We start from the raw sequence: 24,389 nt of genomic DNA on the forward strand, positions 1-24,389 counted from the left end.
ATTTAGGAAAGACAGAAGTGTCAGGGGGAGGAGATAGGGGAGAAAAGGAAAGGAAGCAGAGGAAGGAAATGCCATGGGTCAACTGTTTGTCAATCTGCATTGTGGAAATAGGCAGAAATCTTTTTGTTTCGAATGGGAAGGAAAAGTTCTTTATCTGTCCTTCACGGTCTTCTAGCTGGACTAAGAATTACATTTACAGGAGACAGATTAATAGGAGAACAAAGCACAGTTTTATTACGTGTGCACCAAGACCCTCTAATGAAATTGGGACCTAACAAAATGAGCAGGCAAGTTTTATTCTTTTTAGACAAAGAGACAGTAAATCTGTGAGGAGTTGACAGGACAAGGAAAACTTAACTTTAGGAGCTTCAATTAGTAAGGAGTTCTAGACAGAATTTGGGCTGTGGGAGTAAATTAATAAAAAGTAAGCAGGGTTGTTTATACAGCCTTCTTGGCTCAAAATTTCCCATCTCTGGTAAAAGGATGTCTCCTTACCTCCTGATACAAGGGTGGTACCTTTGACATGGGAGATTTCTTTCTTGCTTTCAGGTGGATGGTGGAGGGTCTGAGTGTCCTTCTTGCATAGGCTGTCTCTTAAATACCTTTGATTTTAAATAATCAGTATGCTAAAGTGGCACATTTTGGGGCAGCCTGCCTTCTGTCCGTATACATCTTAAAAGATTTCCATTTTGAGGGTACCTGGATGGCTTAGTCAGTTTGGCGTCTACCTCATGGTTTCCGCTCAGGCTGTAATCTCACGGTTCGTGGGTTCAAGCTCTGCATTGGGCTCTGTGCTCTCAGCACACAGCCTTCTTGGATTCTCTCTCCATCTCTCTCTGCCCTCCCCTGATCTCTCGGTCTCTCTCGGAAAATAAACTAAAAAAAAAAAAAAAAAAAAAGCTTTCCATTTAGAATGTCAGTCAACAGGGTTGAGACCAAGAGCTTTAAGCATCTATGAGAAATGCTTAGAACGTAAGAGACTTTGAGAGCCATTATAATGCTTAGGGATGGCAAGGGAGGAGCCTACAAAACCAAGGTGCTTAGAGAGCAGGATCTGGATGCACTCAGCTTTATTTTAATAGTAGGTACATCATAAAATGCCCCCTGAAGAGAATAGGGGCAAAATGATCTGAAGAATCACCATAGACATCCAAAAATTCCAAAATACAGATTTGCTAAAGATCTCTCTGGCTTGGATAGTGCTTACTTTCTTTGTTCTATTTGATTAACTTATTCTAAATTGTAATGAAAGCAGACAAGTTTTCATATTCCTTACTCCAAGTATTTTCCTTGGGCACGTTCAGCTTTTTATGGATTCTTCAGGTGCTTTCTGTTATCACCACTTGTTGGCTGGGGTACTGGGAGGAAACCTGTCATTGCCCTCTTCGTTCTCATCTCTAAATACCTCTCTTCCTACCAACATGTTCACACTTCTGGGATACAAATAGCCCTGTGTGAAGAAATTGAATTGTTTTTTCTTTTCTCTTTCTTTTCCTTCCTTCCTTCCTTCCTTCCTTCCTTCCTTCCTTCCTTCCTTCCTTCCTTCCTTCCTTCCTCTCTCTCTCTCTCTCTCTCTCTCTCTCTCTCTCTAAGAGAAACCTCCCTTTTAGAAGATCTTGCTCTTCATGGAGAAAAGGCACACCTTTATACAAAGACTCTCAGCCTTCCATCATCTGCTTTAAAGATTCTTCTGCATTCTTGTCCATCATTTTATTCTTTTGTCACAATCCTGCCTCATGTTGAAGGTGAATCCTTCCATATATTCTCAGGATCCTGTCCCCCTTTGCCCTCTCAGGGATATTCATGTCTTTTTTCTCTCCTATATTTTCAACCTCTTCTTCTTCACTGGATCCTTTTTGTCAGTACATATATTTTTAATTTTTAAAAAGACTTAATTGTTTTACAGCAGGTTTAGGATTACAGCAAAATTGAGAGGAAGATACAGACATTTCTCATATACCCTCCTGCCCCCCCCCCCCACAGAATCTCCTCCATTATCAACACTCCTCCCCAGAATGGTACTTTTTTTTTTTTTTAAACCAACAGCAAACCTACATTGACATATCATATCACCTAAAGTCCATAGTTTACCTCAGGGTTCACTCTTGGTGTTACCCATTCTCTGGTTTTGAAAAAACTTTAATGACCTGTATCCATCATCATAATATCACGCAGAGTGTTTTCACTGCCTTAAAAATCCTCTGTACTCTCACTGTTTATTGCTCTCCCTACACCCCTGGCAACCACTGATCTTTTTTCTGTCTCCATAGTTTTGCCTTTTCCACAATGTAATATTGTTGGAAACAATACAGTATGTAGCCTTTTCAGATTGGCTTCATTCACATAGTAATATGTACTTAAGGCTCTTTCATGTCTTCTCATGGCTTGATAGCTCATTTCTTTTCATTGCTGAATAATATTCCATTGTCTGGATGGACCACAGTTTGTTTTTCCAGTCACCTACCAAAGCATATCTTGGTTGTGTCTGAGATTTGGAAATTATGAATAAAGTTTCCATAAACATCTTTGTGCAGGTTTTTTTGTTGGTATAAGTTCCTAACTTTTGGGTAAATACTAGAGATCATGGTTGTGGATCCTATGGTAAGAGTATGTTTAGTTTTGTAAGAATCTATTTTCCATTTTTGGAATTTTCCAAAATGGCTCTACCATTTTGCATTCCCACCAGCAGTGAATGAGAGTTCCTGTTGCTCCACAGACTCACCAGCATTTAGTGGTGTTAGTGTTGTGGATTTTGGCTCTTCTAATAGGTAGGTAGTAGTATCTCACTGTTGTTTCAGTTTGCATTTTTCTGAGAACATATGACAGGAAGCATTTTTTCATATGCTTGTCATGTATATCTCTTCCTTATTTATTTAAAAAAAATAATGTTTATTTAATTTTTGTTTTGTTTTAAGTCAGTTTTAGTTTTTATTATTTTTATCATTTATTTTTTAATTTATATCCAAGTTAATTAGCATATAGTGCAACAATGATTTCAGGAGTAGATTTCTTTTTTTTTTTATATGAAATTTATTGTCAAATTAGTTTCTATACAACACCCAGTGCTCATCCCAAAAGATGACCTCTTCAATGCCCATCACCTACCCTCCCCTCCCTCCTACCTCCCATCAACCTTCAGTTTGTTCTCAGTTTTTAAGAGTCTCTTATGCTTTGGCTCTCTCCCACTCTAACCTCTTTTTTTTTTCTTTTTTTTCCTTCCCCTCCCCCATGGGTTTCTGTTAAGTTTCTCAGGATCCACATAAGAGTGAAACCATATGGTATCTGTCTTTCTCTGTATGGCTTATTTCACTTAGCATAACACTCTCCAGTTCCGTCCACGTTGCTACAAAGGGCCATATTTCATTCTTTCTCATTGCCACGTAGTACTGCATTGTGTATATAAACCACAATTTCTTTATCCATTCATCAGTTGATGGACATTTAGGCTCTTTTTCCACAATTTGGCTATTGTTGAGAGTGCTGCTATAAACATTGGGGTATAAGTGCCCCTATGCATCAGTACTCCTGTATCCCTTGGGTAAATTCCTAGTAGTGCTACTGCTGGGTCATAGGGTAGGTCTATTTTTAATTTTGTGAAGAACCTCCACACTGTTTTCCAGAGTGGCTGCACCAGTTTGCATTCCCAGCAACAGTGCAAGAGGGTTCCCGTTTCTCCACATCCTCTCCAGCATCTATAGTCTCCTGATTTGTTCATTTTGGCCACTCTGACTGGCGTGAGGTGATATCTGAGTGTGGTTTTGATTTGTATTTCCCTGATGAGGAGTGACGTTGAGCATCTTTTCATGTGCCTGTTGGCCATCTGGATGTCTTCTTTAGAGAAGTGTCTATTCATGTTTTCTGCCCATTTCTTCACTGGGTTATTTGTTTTTTTGGGTGTGGAGTTTGGTGAGCTCTTCATAGATTTTGGATACTAGCCCTTTGTCTGACATGTCATTTGCAAATATCTTTTCCCATTCTGTAGGTTGCCTTTTAGTTGTGTTGATTGTTTCCTTTGCTGTGTAGAAGCTTTTTATCTTCATGAGGTCCCAGTAGTTCATTTTTGCTTTTAATTCCCTTGCCTTCGGGGATGTGTCAAGTAAGAAATTGCTGCGGCTGAGGTCAGAGAGGTCTTTTCCTGCTTTCTCCTCTAGGGTTTTGATGGTTTCCTGTCTCACATTCAAGTCCTTTATCCATTTTGAGTTAATTTTTGTGAATGGTGTAAGAAGGTGGTCTAGTTTCATTCTTCTGCATGTTGCTGTCCAGGTCTCCCAGCACCATTTGTTAAAGAGACTGTCTTTTTTCCATTGGATATTCTTTCCTGCTTTGTCAAAGATGAGTTGGCCATACGTTTGTGGGTCTAGTTCTGGGGTTTCTATTCTATTCCATTGGTCTATGTGTCTGTTTTTGTGCCAATACCATGCTGTCTTGATGATTACAGCTTTGTAGTAGAGGCTAAAGTCTGGGATCGTGATGCCTCCCGCTTTGGTCTTCTTCTTCAAAATTACTTTGGCTATTCGGGGCCTTTTGTGGTTCCATATGAATTTTAGGATTGTTCTAGCTTCGAGAAGAATGCTGGTGCAATTTTGATTGGGATTGCATTGAATGTGTAGATAGCTTTGGGTAGTATTGACATTTTAGCAATATTTATTCTTCCAACCCATGAGCACAGAATGTTTTTCCATTTCTTTATATCTTCTTCAATTTCCTTCATAAGCTTTCTATTGTTTTCAGCATACAGATCTCTTACATCTTGGTTAGGTTTATTCCTAGGTATTTTATGCTTCTTGGTGCAATTGTGAATGGGATCCGTTTCTTTATTTGTCTTTCTGTTGCTTCATTATTAGTGTATAAGAATGCAACTGATTTCTGTACATTGATTTTGTATCCTGCAACTTTGCTGAATTCATGTATCAGTTCTAGCAGACTTTTGGTGGAGTCTCTCGGGTTTTCCATGTATAATATCATGTCATCTGCAAAAAGCGAAAGCTTGACTTCATCTTTGCCAATTTTGATGCCTTTGATTTCCTTTTGTTGTCTGATTGCTGATGCTAGCACTTCCAACACTATGTTAAACAACAGCAGTGAGAGTGGACATCCCTGTTGTGTTCCTGTCCTCAGGGGGAAAGCTCTCAGTTTTTCCCCATTGAGGATGATATTAGCTGTGGGCTTTTCATAAATGGCTTTTATTATGTTTAAGTATGTCCCTTCTACCCCGACTTTCTCGAGGGTTTTTATTAAGAAAGGATGCTGAATTTTGTCAAAGGCCTTTTCTGCATCGATTGACAGGATCATATGGTTCTTATCTTTTTTTTTGTTAATGTGATGTATCACGTTGATTGATTTGCGAATGTTGAACCAGCCCTGCATCCCAGGAATGAATCCCACTTGATCATGGTGAATAATTCTTTTTATATGCCGTTGAATTCGATTTGCTAGTATCTTATTGAGAATTTTTGCATCCATATTCATCAGGGATATTGGCCTGTACTTCTCTTTTTTTGCTGGGTCTCTGTCTGGTTTAGGAATCAAAGTAATACTGGCTTCATAGAATGAGTCTGGAAGTTTTCCTTCCCTTTCTATTTTTTGGAATAGCTTGAGAAGGATAGGTATTATCTCTGCTTTAAATGTCTGGTAGAATTCCCCAGGGAAGCCATCTGGTCCTAGACTCTTATTTGTTGGGAGATTTTTGATAACTGATTCAATTTCTTCGCTGGTTATGGGTCTGTTCAAGCTTTCTATTTCCTCTTGTTTGAATTTGGGAAGTGTGTGTGTGTTTAGGAATAATGCCCCTTACCCACTTAGCCCATCCCCCATCCCATAACCCTCTGTTTGTTCTCCAGATTTAAGTCTCTTATGTTTTGTCCCCTTCCCTGTTTTTATATTATTTTTTGCTTTCCTTCCCTTATGTTCATCTGTTTTGTATCTTAAAGTCCTCGTACAAGTGAAGTCCTATCATATTTGTCTTTCTCTGACCAATTTCACTTAGCATAATTCCCTCTAGTTCCATCCACGTAGTTGCAAATGGCAAGATTTCATTCTTTTTGTTTGCCAAGTAACACTCCATTGTATACATATACCACGTCTTCTTAATCCATTCATCCATCGGTGGACATTTGGGCTCTTTCCATACTTTGGCTATTGTTGATAGTGCTGCTATGAACTTGGGGATGCATGTGTCCCTTCAAAACAGTATACCTGTATCTATCAGATAAATACTTAATAGTGCAATTGCTGGGTGGTAGGGTAGTTCTATTTTTAATTTTTTGAGGAACCTCCACACTGTTTTCCAGAGTGGCTGCACCAGTGTGCATTGGCACCAACAATGCAAAAGAGATCCTCTTTCACTGCATCCTCACCAACATCTGTTGTTGCCTAAGTTGTTCATGTTAGCCTGTCTAACAGGTGTAAGGTGGTATCTCAGTGTGGTTTTGATTTGTATTTCCCTGATGGTGAGTGATGTTGTGCATTTTTTCATGTGTCAGTTGGCCATCTGGATGTCTCTTTTGGAGAAGTGTCTATTCATGACGTTTGCCCATTTCTTCACTGGATTATTTGTTTTTTTGGGTGTTGAGTTTGCTAAGTTCTTTATAGACTTTGGATACTAACCCTTTATTGATGTCATTTGCAAATATCTTCTCCCATTCTCTTGGTAGCCTTTTAGTTTTGCTGATTGTTTCCTTGGCTGTGCAGGAGCTTTTTATTGTTAAAAGGTCCCAATAGTTCATTTTTGCTTTGGTTTCCCTTGCCTCTGGAGATGTATTGAGTAAGAAGTTGCTGTGGCCAAGATCACAGAGTTTTTTGCATGCTGTCTCCTTGAGGATTTTGATGGCTTCCTATCTTACATTTAGGTCTTTCATCCATTTTGAGTTTATTTTGTGTATGCTGTAAGAAAGTGGTCCAGGTTCATTCTTCTGCATGTCGCTGTCCAGTTTTCCCAGCACCATTTGCTGAAGAGACTGCCTTTATTCCAATGGATGTTCTTTCCTGCTTTGTCAAAGATTAGTTGGCCATATGTTTGTGGGCCCATTTCTGGGTTCTCTATTCTGTTCCATTGATCTGAGTGTCTGATTTTGTGCCAGTACCATCCTGTCTTGATGATTACAGCTTTGGAATACAGCTTGAAGTCCGGGATTGTGATGCCTCCTGCTTTGGTTTTCTTTTTAAGATTGCTTTGGCTATTTGGGTCTTCTCTGGTTCCATACAAATTTTAGGATTGTTTGTTCTAGCTCTGTGAAGAATGCTGGTGTTATTTTGATAGGGATTGCATTGAATATGTAGATTGCTTTGGGTAGTATCGACATTTTAACAATATTTGTTCTTCCTATCCAGGAGCATGGAATCTTTTTCCATTTTTTAGTGTGTGTTTTCTTCAGTTTCTTTCATAATCTTTCTATAATTTTCAGTGTATAGATCTTTCACCTCTTTGGTTAAATTTATTCCTAGGTATTTTATGATTTTTGGTGCTACTTTAAATGGAATCTATTCCTTGATTTCTCTCTGTTGCTTCATTGTTGGTGTATAGGAATGCAGCTGATTTCTGTGCATTGATATTATATCCTGCAACTTTGCTGAATTCATGGATCACTTCTAGCAGTTTTTTGGTGGAACCTTTTGCATTTTCCATATACAGTATCATGTCATCTGTGAAGAGTGAAAGTTTGACCTCCTCCTGGCCAATTTGGATGCCTTTTATTTCTTTTTGCTGTCTGATTGCTGAGGCTAAGACTTCCAATACTATGTTGAATAACAGTGGTGAGAGTGGACATACCTGTCTTGTTCCCGACATTGGGAGGAAAGCTCTTAGTTTTTCCCCCTTGAAGGTGGTATTAGCATTGGGTCTTTCATATATGGCTTTTATGATCTCGAGGTATTATCCTTCTATTCCTACTTTCTTGAGGGTTTTTATCAAGAAAGGATGCTTTATTTTGTCAAATGCTTTCTCTGCATCTATTGAGAGGATCATGTGGTTCTTGTCTTTTGTTTTATTGATATGATGAATCACATTGATTGTTTTGTGGGTATTGAACCATCCCTGCATCTCAGGTGTAAATCCCACTTGGTCATGGTCAATAATTTTTTTAATGTATTGTTGGATCTGGTTGGCTAATATCTTGTTGAGGAGTTTTGCATCCATGTTCATCAGGATAATTGGTCTATAGTTTTCCTTTTTAGTGGGGTCTTTGTCTGGATTTAGAATCAAGGTAATGCTGGCTTCATAGAAAGAGTTTGGAAGTTTTCCTTCCTTTTCTAATTTTTGGAACAGCTTCAAAAGAATAGGTGTTCATTCTTCCTTAAATGTTTGGTAGAATTCCCCTGAAAGCCATCTGGCCCTGGACTCTTGTTTTTTGGCAGGTTTTTGATTACTAATTCGATTTCCTTACTGGTTATGGGTCTGTTCAAATTTTCTATTTCTTCCTGTTTCAGTTTTGGTAGGGTATATGTTTCTAGGAATTTGTCCATTTCTTCCAGATTGCCCATTTTATTGGCATATAATTGCTCATAATATTCTCTAATTGTTTTTATTTATGCTGTGTTGGTCGTGATCTCTCCTATTTAATTCTTTTTTTTAAACTTTTTTTTAATGTTTGTTTATTTTTGAGAGAGAGAGAGAGTCAGAGTGTGAGCGGCAGAGGGGCAGAGAGGGAGGGAGACATAGAATCTGAAGCAGGCTCCAGACTCAAAGGCATCAGCACATAGCCTGATGCAGGGCTCAAACTCACGAACAGTGAGATCATGACCTGAGCCAAAGTCGGGCACTCAACCGACTGAGCCACCCAGGCACCCTTCTCCTCTTTCATTCTTGATTTTATTTATTTGGGTCCTTTCCTTTTTCTTTTTGACAAAACTGGCTAGTGGTTTATCAATTTCGTTAACTCTTTCAGAGAACCAGCTTCTGGTTTCATTGATTTGTTCTACTGTTTTGTTTTGGTTTGGTTTTGATAGCATTGATTTCTGCTCTAATCTTTATTATTTCCTGTCTTCTGCTGGTTTTGGGTTTTAGTTGCTGTTCTTTTTCCAGCTCCTTAAGGTGTAAGGTTAGGTTGTGTATCTGAGACCTTTCTTCCTTTTTTAGGAAGGCCTGGATTGCTATTTCCTTTCCTCTTATGACTGCCATTGCTGCGTCCCAGAGGTTTTGGGCTGTGGTGTTACCATTTCCATCGGCTTCCATGTACTTTTTAATTTCCTCTTTAACTTCTTGGTAAGCCCATTCATTCTTTTTAGGATGTTCTTTAGTCTCCAAGTATTTGTTACCTTTCCAAATTTTTTCTTGTGGTTGATTTTAAGTTTCATAGCATTTGGTCTGAAAATATGCATGGTATGATCTTGATCTTTTTGTACTTGTTGAGGCTGATTTGTGTCCCAGTGTGTGATCTATTCTGGAGAATGTTCCGTGTTTACTGGAGAAGAATGTATATTCCACTGCTTTAGGATGAAATATTCTGAATATATCTGTTGAGTCTATCCAGTCATTGTGTCATTCAAAGCCCTTGTTTCCTTGTTGATTCTCTGTTTAGATGATCTGTCCGTTGTTGTAAGTGGGGTGTTGAAGTCCCCTCCTATTATGGCATTATTATCAATGAGTTTCTTTATGTTTGTGATTAATTGATTTGTATATTTGGGTGCATTTGGAGCATAAATGTTTACAATTGTTAGGTCTTCTTGGTTGATAGACCCCTTAATTATGATATAATGCCCTTCTTCATCTCGTTACAGTCTTTATTTTAAAATCTAGATTGTCTGATATAAGTATGGCTTCTCTGGCTTTCTTTTGTTGACCATTAGAATGGCACATGGTTCTCCATCCCTTTACTCTCAATCTGAATGTGTCTTTAGGTCTAAAGTGGGTGTCTCGTAAACAGCATATAGATGGATCTTGTTTTCTTATCTATTCTGTTACCCTATGTCTTTTGATTGGAGCATTTAGTCCATTGACGTTTAGAGTGAGTACTGAAAGATAGGAATTTATTGCCATTATGTTGCTTGTAGAGTTGGAGTTTCTGGTGGTATTCCCTTGTCCTTTCTAGTCTTCATTGCTTTTGGTCTTTTTTTTTTTTCTTCATCCTTTCTCCTCTCAGAGAGTCCCCCTTGAAATTTCTTGCAGGGCTGGTGTAGTGGTCACAAAGTCCTTTAATTTTTGTTTGGGAAACTTTAAATTTCTCCTTGTATTTTGAATGACAGCCTTGTTGGATAAAGACTTCTTGGCTGCATATTTTTTTCCAATTCAGTACATTGAATACATTCTGCCACTCCTTTCTGGCTTGCCAAGTTTCTGTGGATAGGTCTGCTGCAAACCTGATCTGTCTTTACTTGTTGGTTGAGGACTTTTTTTTTCCCATGCTGTTTTCACGATTCTTTCCTTGCCTGAGTATTTTGTGAATTTGACTATGATATATGCCTTGTTGATGGTCTATTTTTGTTGAATCTAATGGGAGTCCTCTGTGCTTCTTGGATTTTGATGTCTTTGTCTTTCTCCAGGTTAGGAAAGTTTTCCACTATGATTTGCTCACATAACCCTTCTACCCCTTTTTCTCTCTCTTCATCTTCTGGAACCCCTATGATTCTGATGTTGTTCCTTTTTAATGAGACACTGATTTCTCTAATTCTTAAATCATGCTCTTTTGCCTTAGTCTCCCTGTTTTTTTTTTTTTTGCTTCATTTTTTTCCATAAATTTGTCCCCAATAGCACTCATTCTCTGCTCTGCCTCATCCATCATTGCCACTTTGGCATACATTCGAGATTGCAGCTCAGTTATAGCATTTTTTATTTCATTCTCAGTAGCTTTAACTTCCTTTATCTCTATGGAAAGTGATTCTAGTCTATTTTCGACCCCATTAATGTTTATTTTTGAGGGAGGGACAGAGAGAAGGAGACACAGAATCCAAAACAGGCTCCAGGCCCTGCGCTGTCAGCACAGAGCCCGATGTGGGGCTTGAACTCATGAACCGGGAGATCATGACCTGAGCTGAAGTCCGGTGCCCAACTGAGCCACCCAGGGAGCCCTATCTTCCTTTTTTAATGTTTAATTATTTTAAGGGGGGGGGAGAGAGAGAGAGTCTGAGAATGAGGGAAAGGGTAGAGGGAGAGAGAGAATCCCAAGCAGGATCCATGTTGTCAGGGTGGAGCCTGATGCAGGGCTTGATCCCATAAACTTGAGCCAAAATCAAGAGTTGGACACCCAACTGATTGGAGCCACCCAGGTGTCATATGTGTATATCTTCTTAAGGGAGGTGTCTGTTAATGTCTTCATCTCATTTTAAAGTCAGTTTGGTTGTGTTCTTATTGTTGCATTTCCATTGACATTTAAACACAGTTAAATCTCTCACATGGTCAGCAACTGCAACAGAAGCAGTAGCAGTAGCAACAAACATATGCATACAACCCAAGCCCCAGACCTTCAGACTCCTCTCTTAACCCCACATCCACCTCTGCCTTATCTTTGCTTTCTGTCTGTCTCAGTGTAGAGGCCAAGGGCAGACTGCCCCAAGGTGGGTTACTTTGGTATGAAAATTATTTTGAACTGAAGGCATTTGAGACCCTATAGGCTCCATAGAAATTTTTGTCTCTCCCTTAAGCACACAGAAGAATCTTAATTGGGAGTCTTTCCCTGAATAAGGGTTATTATCAGAGATAATTTTTATATGAATGAAATTTGAAATATGAAATTTTTGTCTCTCCCTTAACCACACAGAAGAATCTTAATTGGGAGTCTTTCCCTGACAGGATGGGAGTCAGGATGACATGTATGTACCTCATCTTGCCTGTCTTTGGAATTTCCACATCTTTGGGGATTCCCTGTACATACACTATTAAATTTGATTTTCTCCTTATAAGCTGTCTCATGTCAGTTTGATTCTTAGTCCAGCTAGAAGGACCCTTGAAGGGGTCAGGAATTCTTGCTCCCTGATAGTAGACAAACTCCTTGATTGAGTTGTTCAGACTTGCTGTCTCTACTTCCCATGCACCTTTTATCCTCCTGAAGTGTGGCTTTTGTCTCCAGCCCTCTTTCTTTTCCAGCATCCCCAGACTTATAAAATGGCAGCAACATTCACCTAGTTGCCCTTGCCTGAAGCCTGGGAAGTAATCTGACTCTGCCCCCTTGCTCACCTCCCCACATAAAGTTAATCACCCGGTTCCATTACTTTGGTCACTGAGTGTTTCTCAATTTACCCACTTGTCCCCACTCTGATTTCCCCCTCCTTAGTTAATTTGGGAAGATATTATTTCTTCTTTTATGTGAAGATGATGGGAAGGTTGATGTGCATTGTTATGTGATGAGGTCATAAAGACTTACAGGTGCTGGTGACTGCACAGGTGAAAAATCCAGTCGCTGGAGATTTACTTGTCATTTTAACATCCTCCTTGTGTGGACTTTCTGTTTAAAATAGTGACTTATGCATCTCTCTGTTGGTTAACTTTTACTTCCCTGGCATTTTCCTCTCATTTATGAGGCACACCTCTGTTGCTCCTAGAATTCTGAGCTCACAGCTGTCATTTAGCTCTGTGGTTGCGTCTTGGCTCTGAACCTCCTTAGCTATAAGAGCTGGATCAGATCATGGACTCTCTTGACTCTTATTTTCTTTATCCATAAAATGAGTGGCTTCCCCTAGACCAGTGGGTCTCCATGCTGGCTGTAAATTACCATCATTTGGGGGGCTTTTGGAACTCTCAACCTAGGCTGCACACTGGAACAGTGACATTAGCATCCTGACTTCTCACCCTCAGGATTGTTTAAAGCTCCCCCCAGAGATCTCAATGTGTAGACAAGGTTGAGAACCATTGATTTTATGATTTTAAAGGGCCTCAGCTCTCCTGTTATTTCGTGTTTTTAGTCATGCCCCAATCCCAAGTTGAGATTTCCCTTAATGTTTTTACTAAGTTGGTAAGAAATAGCTGTGAAATTCCCCCCCCCCCACCCCCTTCCATCTGCTGTTTGTTCTTATTTACATACGATGGAACCCAGCCTACTGATTTACAGTTCTGGTTCCCTACAACTGTTATTGAACTGAAAACATAGCTGAAAACTTATTAAACAGAAAAAAAAATTATTTTGAGCTTTGTGCCAACAATTCATTATAGAACCAAGGAAACATCTAAACTTTCCTTCTAACATTAATGCTAAAAATGGATTTACAACCCCATAATCTCAAATAAAAATTTTAATTCTGGTGCCAAACCTAGTATTGATCCTTTCTTGAATATCCTATCAAGAAACTCAAAGCATCTCTGCAAGAGAATGGAATTTTGCGGGGTTTGTATCCATAAACAGGCAAGGCCTCCCCAGACCGCTCTGTGCGGGCCTCTGAAGGCAAGTGTGAGAATTTTCCTTTCCCCAGTTCTCCCTGCTGACCCATGAACATAGGAAGAAAAGCCAGGTCAAACACACCATCAGTGTGGGTATGTGGTCCCACTGTTGAAACATTTTAGAATAGGTTTTTCAGAAGACTGCTTTTCTGTAGCAGCCCCTTTTAGACCTACCATTTTATATTTGAAATAACCTAAGACTTTTCTAAGCTGCACGGGAATAGAGAAGAGAGTAGGAGGATTATAGAGAACAGCCAAGCATTTGGTTTGACCACTGGCACTAAATTTAGGAAGAACTAGGGTCCTGACATAAGTCTGATTTATACTGGGGAAGTGTGCCTTGGGGTGCTGGCTCTTCATCCCCGTTTCCCTGTTTACAGTATCTCTTTCAGCTGTTTGCTCACTTTTTTTCTGCAATACCCACCTGAAATATACAGTCCATGCCTTTGCTTGTCTTTCTCAAATCCTTATTAACTATTGAAATTAGTTGCCACCTTGATAAAGATAGCTTAATTTTAGGTATAGGGAGGTCAGTTATTAGTGACCTTTGGTGAATTCCTTTCCCCATATAATCATTTTACAACTGGATCATCAAATTGTCCTCTGCAAAGGAATGATTCTTTATCTTCTAGTTGGGGGGGAAAAAGGCATTTTCCTGGAGAAAGAAATGTTGCCAGAATTTGGAGTCAAGCTGAAAGGAACCTCTTTACCAGCATGTTTGGCCCTGAACTATTTCTCATGGCTCAGAAAACCTTGTTTGTAGGCACCTAGGTGGCTCAGTTGGTTAAGCGTCCAACTTCGGCTTAGGTCATGATCTCACTTTTCAAGGGTTCCAGTCCCACGTCAGGCTGTGTGCTGACAGCTCAGAGCCTGAAGCCTGCTCTGGATTCTGTGTCTCCCTCTCTCTCTGCCCCTCCCCTGCTCATGTTCTGTCTCTCTCTCAAAAATGAATAAACATTAAAAGAAAACCTTGTTTGTAACTTCTTAGTTTTGACCTGTCTCTTTGGGTATTTCCTTATAGATGGAGGAATTGATTGAGGGTGTTCGCTGGGCCTTTATTGACATGCTGGAGAAAGAAAATGAGTGGATGGATGCAGGGACAAAAAGGAAAGCCAAAGAAAAGGTAAGGATTCTTTTGATAAAAAAAATATGACTTTTGATTTAATGGATTTTTATGCTCAGTATTGTGTACTTGATTAAAAAAATTTTTAATGTTCATTTATTTTTATTTTTGCTTACACTGTAATTTTATTTTTTTAATTATTTTCTAAATATAATTTATTGTCAAATTGGCTAACATACAGTGTATACAATGTGCTCTTGGTTTTGGGGTAGATTCTCAAGGTTCATCCCTTATATACAACACCCAATCTCATCCCAACAAGTGCCCTGCTCAGTGAAATATTCATTTATTTTTGAGAGAGAGAGAGAAAGTGGGTGTGAATGGGGGAAGGTTAGAAAGAGAGGGAGATAGAATCCGAAGCAGGGTCCAGGCTCTGAGCTGTCAGCATAGAACCCGACGGGAGGCTCGAACTCAGAGTGCAGGATCATGACCTGGGCTGAACTTAGATGCTTATCTGACTGAGCCACGTAGGCACCTCTTCTGTACTTGATTTTTTATATTGACTGAGCTCTTGACTCTGAATGACCCCAGAGTTAGGTGTCTGTTTTGGGATGAATACATAGATTTCATCACTAGGGGGTAAGAGAAAATAAGATCTGCCTTTTTCTTTTCTCAAACTGCGTTTCAAACACCTTGTAATGCAGCCTTGCCTTCTCTCTTAATTGCTATTTCTAAGAGCCACATGGCCTGCTGCCTAGCGAATTTTGCCACACACCATCATTGGCTGTGGCAGAGTGCAGAGCAATGGGGAGCCATGGGGAGCAGCTGGCAGAAGAGCCCTCAAGGCACAGAGAAGAAAAACCCATACTGGCTGTGTGTCCTTCTGCTCTGTGCACAGTGTGTGCAAATGTCCTCTGGAAAATCTTTCCCTGTAACCAAGCAGGTCTACTTCCTAACCCATCACTTTGCTCTGATGATCCAAATAGCATGCTTATAAACTGCAGACCGCTGGTAGAGCATTGTGTCGGAATACAAAAATGTTTAATAGAAGTGGACATTCAGTGGGCCTTGTGCAACAAGAGAAAGGAATAAGTGAGAGATGTATTAGCAGCCATGCTGCTGAAAAAACAAATAATCGGACTCATCTTCAATTCTAGGTGTTGGGATGGAGCTGGAGCTCAGGTGGGTAGGGAATACTTGCTACATTCTTAATGGATGCTTCTCTCTGTCTGAGAGACTCTGAACTAGGAGCACTTCTTTTTTATAGATGTATTTTGAAACTTTGCTAATGACAGTAATCCCCTGGGATGCCTAAATGCTCTCTAGCTTTCTGGGCCCCTCCCCTGAAAGGTTTGATTTAGTGGATTGAGGGTGCAGTTTGAACATTTGTGGTTTTAGCCAGTCTCCCTGGTGATTTTTAGTGCTAGGCAGGCCTGGGTAACATGGCTGAGAGACATTCTGAGTCATGCGAGAACAGATATTTTCGCCCTATGGTCACAAAACAGAGGGAGAAGATAGGGCAGTGAAACTACTCCATATGATACTATAATGGTGGATACATGTTGTCATACATTTGTCCACACCCATAGGAAGGGCAACACCAGGAGTGAATCCTAACAGAGCCTATGGATTCTGGGTGGTAATGATGTATCAGTGCAGGTTCATTGATTGTAACAGAAGTCCCAGTCTTTTGGGGAATATTGTTAATGGGAGAGGCTATGCATGTGTCGGGGTTGGGTTTCTTGGGAAATCTCTGTGTTTTCTTTTCAGTTTTACTGTGAACCTAAGCCTGCTCTAAAAAAATAAAGCCTATTAAACAAACAAACAAACAAACCCAAAGAGGGTAGCGTTCGTGGAATGCTTAGCCTTATTGAAATGAGAATGTGCAGAGGTTTAGCAAGGGTGTTTTCTAGAGGTTTACTACTCCTGAAATGGATAAACATTGCCATAGATATTTTTGTCAATAGACGTGAAAAGGCTCTTCATTGTTTACAGTGAAGAAACAACTTGGGTGGCCAAGGGTGGCAGGTGTTGGAAGAAGACAAAGGTTAGGTTGGATTTTTTTCCCTTTGAGAATCTGTCAAAGCTGTCTTAAGTCATGTAAGGCACAAGCTGATGAAGGCAGGAGCATGCGGGCTGTTGATGAGAAGTTTTCCAGATGGTAGATGAAACTTTTGGCACCAGCATATTGTTGTTTTTTGAAGGCTTCATTTTCTGGGCCAGCTTGTGATATCTGGAACACAATTTGTCTTGCACTGGGCAGTTGAGAACTCAGAGCACTGGGGACTCTTGATCCTAGCCTGACCCCTCATGGACCCAGGGTCACCTGTATGGAGGGCAGGGTGGAGTTATGAGGGATGAGTGTGTGTTATGAATGGATAGATACCAGAGGAATGTTCTGGAGACCGCAGTGACTTCTTTGGGAAGTATGACTGGTTGCCTCAGGGGGAGATTTTCTGAGTTGCATAAAGCAGTAGGCACCTTATAGTTGGGTCTTCTAGGCAAATGGCCCATGGGTCCTTCTTGAAGGCACATTATTCTCAATTCTTCTAGTATTAGCATGTTCTTGTTTGCCCCTGAGTTGCTCTCCAGTCTTCTATTTTATTTCGATGAGAGCTGTCATTTTTTCTTCTAAAAGTACTCTTTGAACACTCTGCTTTCTTTGAGCTGAGTTCAACCTGCCAGGAACTCAACTAGTTCCTTGACAGGTAGAAATATCAAAGGGAATTTTCCTCCTGGATCTCACCAGGCTCCCTGAGTATGTCATTTCAGAGTTCAGGGATGTTCCTTTAATAAAAGGCAAGAAAGAGGGAATGTTTTCCAAGAATTTTCAGCAGTTCTCCAAAACATGTCAGGCCCTGGACCCCAGAAGATGCAGATTTTCTTTTGCTAAATTAAATGAACATGCAGTTCTGGAAATGACCTCTGGGCGGAGCTCATAGACTCACAAAGACAACATTTTAGGAAGCTGAAGGCATTTATGCAGCTTTCTGCTCTGGGGTTGTTTTTGAAAAATTATTTTTTTCCTTGCCCTTTTCCTCTGCTGTCCTCAATTTGATTGCCTTTTAATAGTCAACAAGAAAGGAGAGGTTCTGCCTACTAATTCCTTGAATCTTAGATGGAAATCTCTGAAGATTTTAGGGCTTTGTCTTTCTGATATTGAATAGCCTCTGCATTAAGACAGGATTCGCCTGCGTTCAAAGTGGAGGTGAATAATTCGCCTGCTCTTCCTGGTATGACTTGGCACTGTTCTTTGGGCATGTGTTGTATGCAGTATATCACCCAGGCGGAAGATTTCTCATCAATAATAGTGCCCACACTGGGCCAATGCTGAGTCACTTGGCAACCCATTGGGAAAGCTAGAAGAATGTTCTGATTTGCAAGTGGGAGAGGCTTTTCTTTGTCTCACCATGAAGCTCTGGACCGCAGCAAATGGCAGCACCTCCTATATTGGGTGTTGACCTAAGCATTCCCTAGTACCTGGCCTCCTGAATGGGGAGGGCCTAGATACCTGCAGTGGGTTGAGGCCTAACACCTTGAGTTGTGTAGAATTGACCCTGGTTTCCAAATGGAAGTGTGGGGATGTGACTTTGTCGTGTTCTTCACTAGGGGTGATCACTGTAAAAGATAAACGAGGGTGCTTCTGCCCCTGTGAAAGGTAAATTTGTTATCTCAGTCTCCCTGCCTTTCCCTTCTCATCTCTTAAGGGGTCATGAGTGGTTTAGTGTTGTGAAACTGACAATGCAGGTTTCAACTGGAAATTTAACATCATGAAATAAGCACCAATTTTTCTTCAGGATTCTGTTTCCTGCAAGCATATGCTTTAACTGTAAACTAGCAGCAAAGGACCGGAAGCCTGTTATTTTTTCGGTTATCATAGATGTGGAATGAGTATAAGTAAGGTGATACAAATTATGTTGGGGGGTGTCTTCTGGAAGATTTGCCTTTTCAGAACAGAGTATGAAGATCTCAAGGTCACTACATAGCGATTCTGAGGCCTGGCAGGAAGGGATGCAGCACTGCCTTTGGCTGCTCTAGTGGCAGGAGCAGGGCTTCTGCTGGCAAGATCTGTGTCAGATCAGGAGGAGCAGCTTCCTCACTTCAGCTGGTCCCCACCTAGTTTGAATTCTGTATCCAAAGGCTGGGTCCTTTCTGAGATACTTGTTTGTGCTCTTTGCTCCTGGGACCTGTGTTTGCCTGGCCACCCATCAAGAAAAAGACCTAGATGGAACACCTAGGAAGGCAGTCTCCTTAGGATGCCGTGAGTGGCCTTAACCTTGGCCATAGTAGGTGCAGAGGGTTCCTGGAAGTGTACTACATGGCCCCATTGCCACAGGCATGTGACTCCCAGGCACAGGCTTTGAGCAAGTAAGAAGAGTTTTCCTACAGAGGGCCAAACAAAAGTGTATCTCACCTCTTTGGCTTTGTCTCTCTTGGGGAGGAAAAATGGTCTTTCCTTCTACCCTTCTAACTACTTGACTGGGCCCCCTGTAACAAAGGATAGATTAACAAAAGACAATCAAACTGAAGTTTATTAACATGTGTATCTCATACATACCTTAGAGAAACTCAGAATAATGAATAACTCATAGAGGTGGCTTAGAGCCCTGGCTTACATAGGTAGCATCTTTAACAAAGAACACTAAATTTGCAGAGAAATGAAAAAGGAAAGAGGTTTTAGTCTTCCAAGGGCAGCAGATTGTGGGAAGGTAAATATATGGGAAACAAATGGTAGTTAGTGAATACAGGATAGTTAGTGAAGTTTGTTGCCTGGATTACTCTGGTGTTATGTCCAGGCTGATAGTTGTCTTTGGTGATTCACCTTTGTCCTTCCTGGTAGAGAGGGGAGAGGTCATTAGAGATGCAAATTCCTGGGTCACCTCACACCTGCTGAGCCCTGGGGTAGTGGTGGGAGGCCCAGTGCTGTGCCATTACCATTTCATTGCACGTCTGTCTGACCTCCAGCTGCAGGCACCTGCACTTTCCCCAAGAACTTTCTCTTACTATTGGAACCTGCCGTGCCACTCATACAGAGAGGGTCCAGTGGTCTGGGGAAGGAGCACACCCAATGACTGGTGGGAGTTGCTGTGTATGTGGTGCAGCCCGCTCCTCCCTCAAGTATGTGTTCAACATGGGCTTCCAGAGTTCCCCCAATGGGGTAAGCTCGGCTTGCTCACATGGACAACTGGCTCAAGAACCTTTACTGACAGCCTGCCTTGCTCTGCTCACTTCCCCAGTCCCTTCCTGGTGTTTAATGTTTCTTTCACTTGCAAGATGAACTGCTTGTACTCCAGTCCTTGCCTCAGGGTCTGCTCTTGGGGGCCCCCAACTAGGGCGTAGCCCCTGGGGTATGTGCTCTTTCCGTCCTTCCTGAATGCACTTCACTGCATTTCCATGCGAGCAGCACTTCAGCAAATTCAATTCCACAAACAGTTTCAGAACCCATGATGTGTCATGTGCTGGAGTAGTAGCTGCAGGTTCAAAGATGATTAGTGGTTTCCTTTACTTGGGGCTTTCACTCTTCTGGAAGAGGATAGCAGGAACATGGGTGCTGAGCAAATGGGAGAAATTTTAGTTAATGCAATGGAGAAACAAAGTGTTCCTGGCTATCACTGTAGGGGAGGAAGATTCTAAGGAGCCCAAACCCCCTGTGGGGGCCCTTTACTCAGGCACTGCCCTCTCTCTGTCTCCCTTCTCATCTCTGCCTATGTCCTTGTAGCCTGTGGGTAAGGTCTCTGGTGGCTTTTCCTTGCAGGTCTCAACAGCTCTGCACACAGCTCACTTTCCCTTGGTACCTTCACTCTTGCTTCATTTCACATTTTCGTTTTAAATTGTTCCATGGAAAAGAAGATAGGGAAGTGCTTTTGTCAAACTGTCTCCTGACCTTCCCTGTTCCAAATTCAAGACTGTTTGCATGTGCTTGAGAATGTGCGGTTCTTGGCTCTACTCTACTGCTCCCCTGGGGACACACAGCATTTAAACCTATTTCAGCATCCCTCCCCACTCCCTGTAGATCCCTGGCTCACATGTACTGCCATCTTGAGCTCACTGGCTCTCTCTGACTCCATCTCTCTGCCTCCATGTTTCTTTGTCTCACATTGCACATGTTGGCCAAGGTAGTAGCTTTCATACTTGTATCTCTTCTCACTGGCCTCAACAGGAAGTACAGTATAGAGGTTAAGCCTCTAGACTGTGGAGAAAGACTGCCTAGGCTCTCAGCCAGTGTCTGCCCCTTATTAGCTGTATGGCCCTTTGGAAGTTACTTACCCTCTCTGACCCTCAGTTTTTACATCTCTAAAATGGGGAGATTAGTATCAACCTCAGAGATTTGTTTATGACATGCTCATGTACTTAAAGTACTTAGAAGGGGGCCTGGAGCCTGAGAAAGTCTCTCCACCTGCATTCAGCTGTTTGTTCTAAGCTGCTGTCCCGTGGGAGAGGAGAGGCTTTGGCTGCACTGGCTGGTGAGGAGAGAGCAGTGGGAAGTGAGGTTCCTTGTGTGTATCTGGGTCATTGTGTTTTCCTTTGTTAGGAAGGTCGGTGACAGAGGCCACAGTCTCTGAGGTACCTCTCCTACCTTACGTGTCCTGATGCACCACGTCAGAGTACTGCCCTTCTCCTTACCGCACCCCCCACAGGGCAAGTCATAGTGAACAGCCCCTGCTGAGAGGGTGATGGGGCAGTACATTGCTTTTCTTTGTGGGTTTCAGATTTTCTGTTTTCTTTTTCTTTGTTTAAAATTTTTTAAGTTTTTATTTATTTATTTTTGAGGGAGGGGCAGAGAGACAGAGGGACAGAGAGAGAATCCCAAGCAGGCTCCATGTTGCCAGCACAGAGCCAGATGTGGGGCTCAAACTCACAAACCGTGAGAGCATGACCTGAGTAGAAACCAAGAGTTGGGACGCTTAACCAACTGAGCCACCCAGATGCCCCTCGGATTTTCTGGTTTTGAACAAATCCAGCATTATCTTTGTGATACATATTATTATTATTATTACTACTACTATTATTATTTTATTTTTATTACATTTTATAATTTTAGTTCCCATATAGTTAACATGCAGTGTTATATTAGTTTCAGGTGTACAGTATCGTGTTTCAGCAATTCTGTGTGTTGCTCAGTGCTCATTAGGATAAGCGTACTCTGAATCCCCTTCACCTATTTCACCCATCTCCCCCCACCTCCCCTCTGGTAACCATTGGTTTATATACTTTAAACACAAGCAGATATTTGGTGTAAGTAGGAGTTGGATGCATATATTTATCAGAGGCATATACCTGATACCTTATTCATGTGAGCTTAATTGAGTTTTGGTGTTCTGGAACCTCATGGAGGCATTATTTTGGGTGATGCTGTAGGTGATTGGTTCTCGCACTTGAGGTGCATCAGCATCATCTGGAGGGTTTGTTAAAACACAGATTGTCAGGCCCCACTCCCAGAGCTTCTGAGTAGGAAGCTTTGAGTTGGAGCCCCAGGAATTTGCATTTCTGACAAGTTCTCAGTGATTCTGTTGTTCTTGGGTGATTGGTGATTATAGGTGAAAATTTCTTGCATCAAGGCTGTGTTACTAGAACTAGTTAACATTTATTAAGTGGCTGTTATCCCCCTTACAGGAATCCTTTCTCACGTTTCTCACAAGGGAAGGGAGTATCAGAACCCAGCAAGGCTCTCTGCTGCACTGTTGTTATGTCTGCTGAAAAGCCCTTCTTGATCGAGATCCATACACTCCTTCTCTGTCACTTCTAACCTTGACTCCATGTCTGTTCCCAGGAAGTATGCAGAATAAGTCTTCCATGTAAAAGCCCTTCTAATATTCGAAGATGTTTAATGTGTTTCTTTTTCACATGAACTGTCTTCAGTGTTCCTAATAAATTAACAAACATTATATGCCAGGCTGGAAGTTCTAAATACTTTACAAATATTAACTACTCTAGTGCCATAATTCCTGTATGAGGCAGGTCAAATTTTCCTGTTTTCCACATGAGGAAGTTGAAGCGTGCAGGGTCCCCCAAGGCCGTACTGCCAGTAGGCAGAAGAGCTGGGCCTCCATCCTTGGCAGTCTGCTCTGGGCTTTTATCCACCATGCCAGTGGGTCTTCACGTGTGGTACTCAGACCAGCAGCATTGGCATCACCTGGAAAGGAGCTAGAAATGTAGATTTGTAGTCCTACTCCAGAGCTCAAGAATCCGAAACTCTGGGAGGGGACCCAGGAATCTGCATTTTAATAAGCCCTCCAGGTGATTCTGATGCAGTCAGTGTGGGAATCACTGCTCTGGGTTGTGGTTGTGATGCTTCAGCCTGCTGGCTGCTGTCCAGGTTTCAACATCTTTTCTTAAAGCTCCAGTTCAAAGCTCAACACAATATTCTAGATATAGTCCAACTCACACAGCATATTGGGAATATTATTACTGCATTTGTTTTGCATACAAATTACATTAAAAAATCCAAAGTTTAGATTATGGCTTTCTTTTCCCCTCAGCCATATCACTGTTGGCTCATAACGAATTTACGGTCAGTTAATATCTAGGTCTTTTTTTTTTTTAATCCCCCAGGAACTATTGTTAAGCCCTGTTGCTCCAGCCCTAAACTTGGCTTTTTTTTTTTTAAGCCCCTCATCTCAGAACTGCACGTTTATTCTTATTTAAATCCATTTACCTTTGGTTCATGGCTCAGCTTTTAAAAATATATATATTTCTGGATCTTCTGTATGTTTATTTTTGTTACAAAAAACTGTGCTCATTGAAGAAAATCTTGAAAGTAAAGTATAAAAGTAGAAAGAAAAAAAATTGTTGCTAGTTCCATCATCCAGTCTTTATAAGAGAATTTTCACTATTACTGCATATTTTTTTTCCACTGGTTATACAGGAAATTACTTAAACAGTTCTCCCTAGTGGAGTACTTAGGTTGTGCTGTTAATGATATTATAATAAACAATTTTGTGCATAAATAAAGCTTTCCCTGCATTCAGAACTAATTCCTTAGAATGGGATTCTAAAAAACCGTTAAAAATCTCAAGTCTGTAACTGAGTGTTTCAACTGCTGTCTCCACCTCTAAATCATTCGTAATCTGATAAATCTGCTGTTTTATTTGATTGGTTTTCTGGGCTATTAATGAGCATGCCTACAAAATGGAGCTGGAATTGGTCTATATGCTTATCCTTTGGAGACTCCTTCCAGATTGATCTATTAGGCAGATTTATGGAGAATCTGCTCTGTGGTAGGTCTTTTGTTAGGTGCTAAGTAATTCACTTATGAGTAGATTTTTATTCCAGTTTTTCTACTTTGAACAACTCCATGAAGCCATCCTCCAATTTCTCCATTTTGCCTGCTCAGAGATCATGAGGTATTCAGCAATGCCTTGATGTAACCCAGTTACACTGTATTTAGGATATACCTTGATTTACTCTTGTTATTTTAAAAAGGTAGAAATCTGATGATATTGAACATTCACTGGCCTCCCATTCTTTCTAAGGTCCCATGTTATCCTCAGTGCAGATTACATCATTCCATGGGCAACAGCCAGCTGTTCAGACTCCCAAAATCTTCCCTCCCAGCCAACTGGAAGCACTCAAATCCTGTTGAGTGTATCTTCCAAACAACTTTTAAATCTTTATCATTTCTGTTTCATAGCTCTTTCCTCCCATAGCCTCTCATACTTTTTTTCCTTATTTTTTTAAAATTGAGGTAAGATTCATATGACATGAAATTAACCATTTTAAAGTTACAATTCAGTGGCTTTTAGTACTTTCACAATGTGGTAGAACAATCACCTCTGTCCAGTCCAAAACATTTCCATTACCCCCAAAGGAAACTTCATATCCATTAGTGGTCACTCCTCATTCTTGCCTTCTCCCAACCCCAGGCAGCCACCAGTCTGCTTTCTCTGTATGGATTCACCTATTCTGCATATTTCATGTACTGTTTTCCACAGTAACTGTACCACTTTGCATTCCCACCAGCAGTGCACCAGGGTGCACATGCATGCACTCAAGTTGGGGAGGGTCAGAGAGAGAAGGAGAGAG

At 41.0% G+C, this 24,389-nt stretch overlaps 1 protein-coding gene across 4 annotated transcripts in view; it reads left to right on the plus strand.

Annotated features, from left to right (window-relative positions):
- Positions 1–24,389, plus strand: part of PHEX (phosphate regulating endopeptidase homolog X-linked) — a 220,965-nt gene that overhangs the window by 97,199 nt on the left and 99,377 nt on the right. For all 4 annotated transcript variants that reach the window (XM_045050691.1, XM_045050690.1, XM_045050693.1 and 1 more), the window contains one exon: positions 14,325–14,426. In XM_045050691.1, coding sequence (XP_044906626.1) covers positions 14,325–14,426 — 102 coding nt within the window. The remainder of the gene's footprint in view (positions 1–14,324; positions 14,427–24,389) is intronic.

Source organism: Felis catus, chromosome X (genome assembly GCF_018350175.1).
Source record: "Felis catus isolate Fca126 chromosome X, F.catus_Fca126_mat1.0, whole genome shotgun sequence".
NCBI lineage: Eukaryota > Metazoa > Chordata > Mammalia > Carnivora > Felidae > Felis > Felis catus.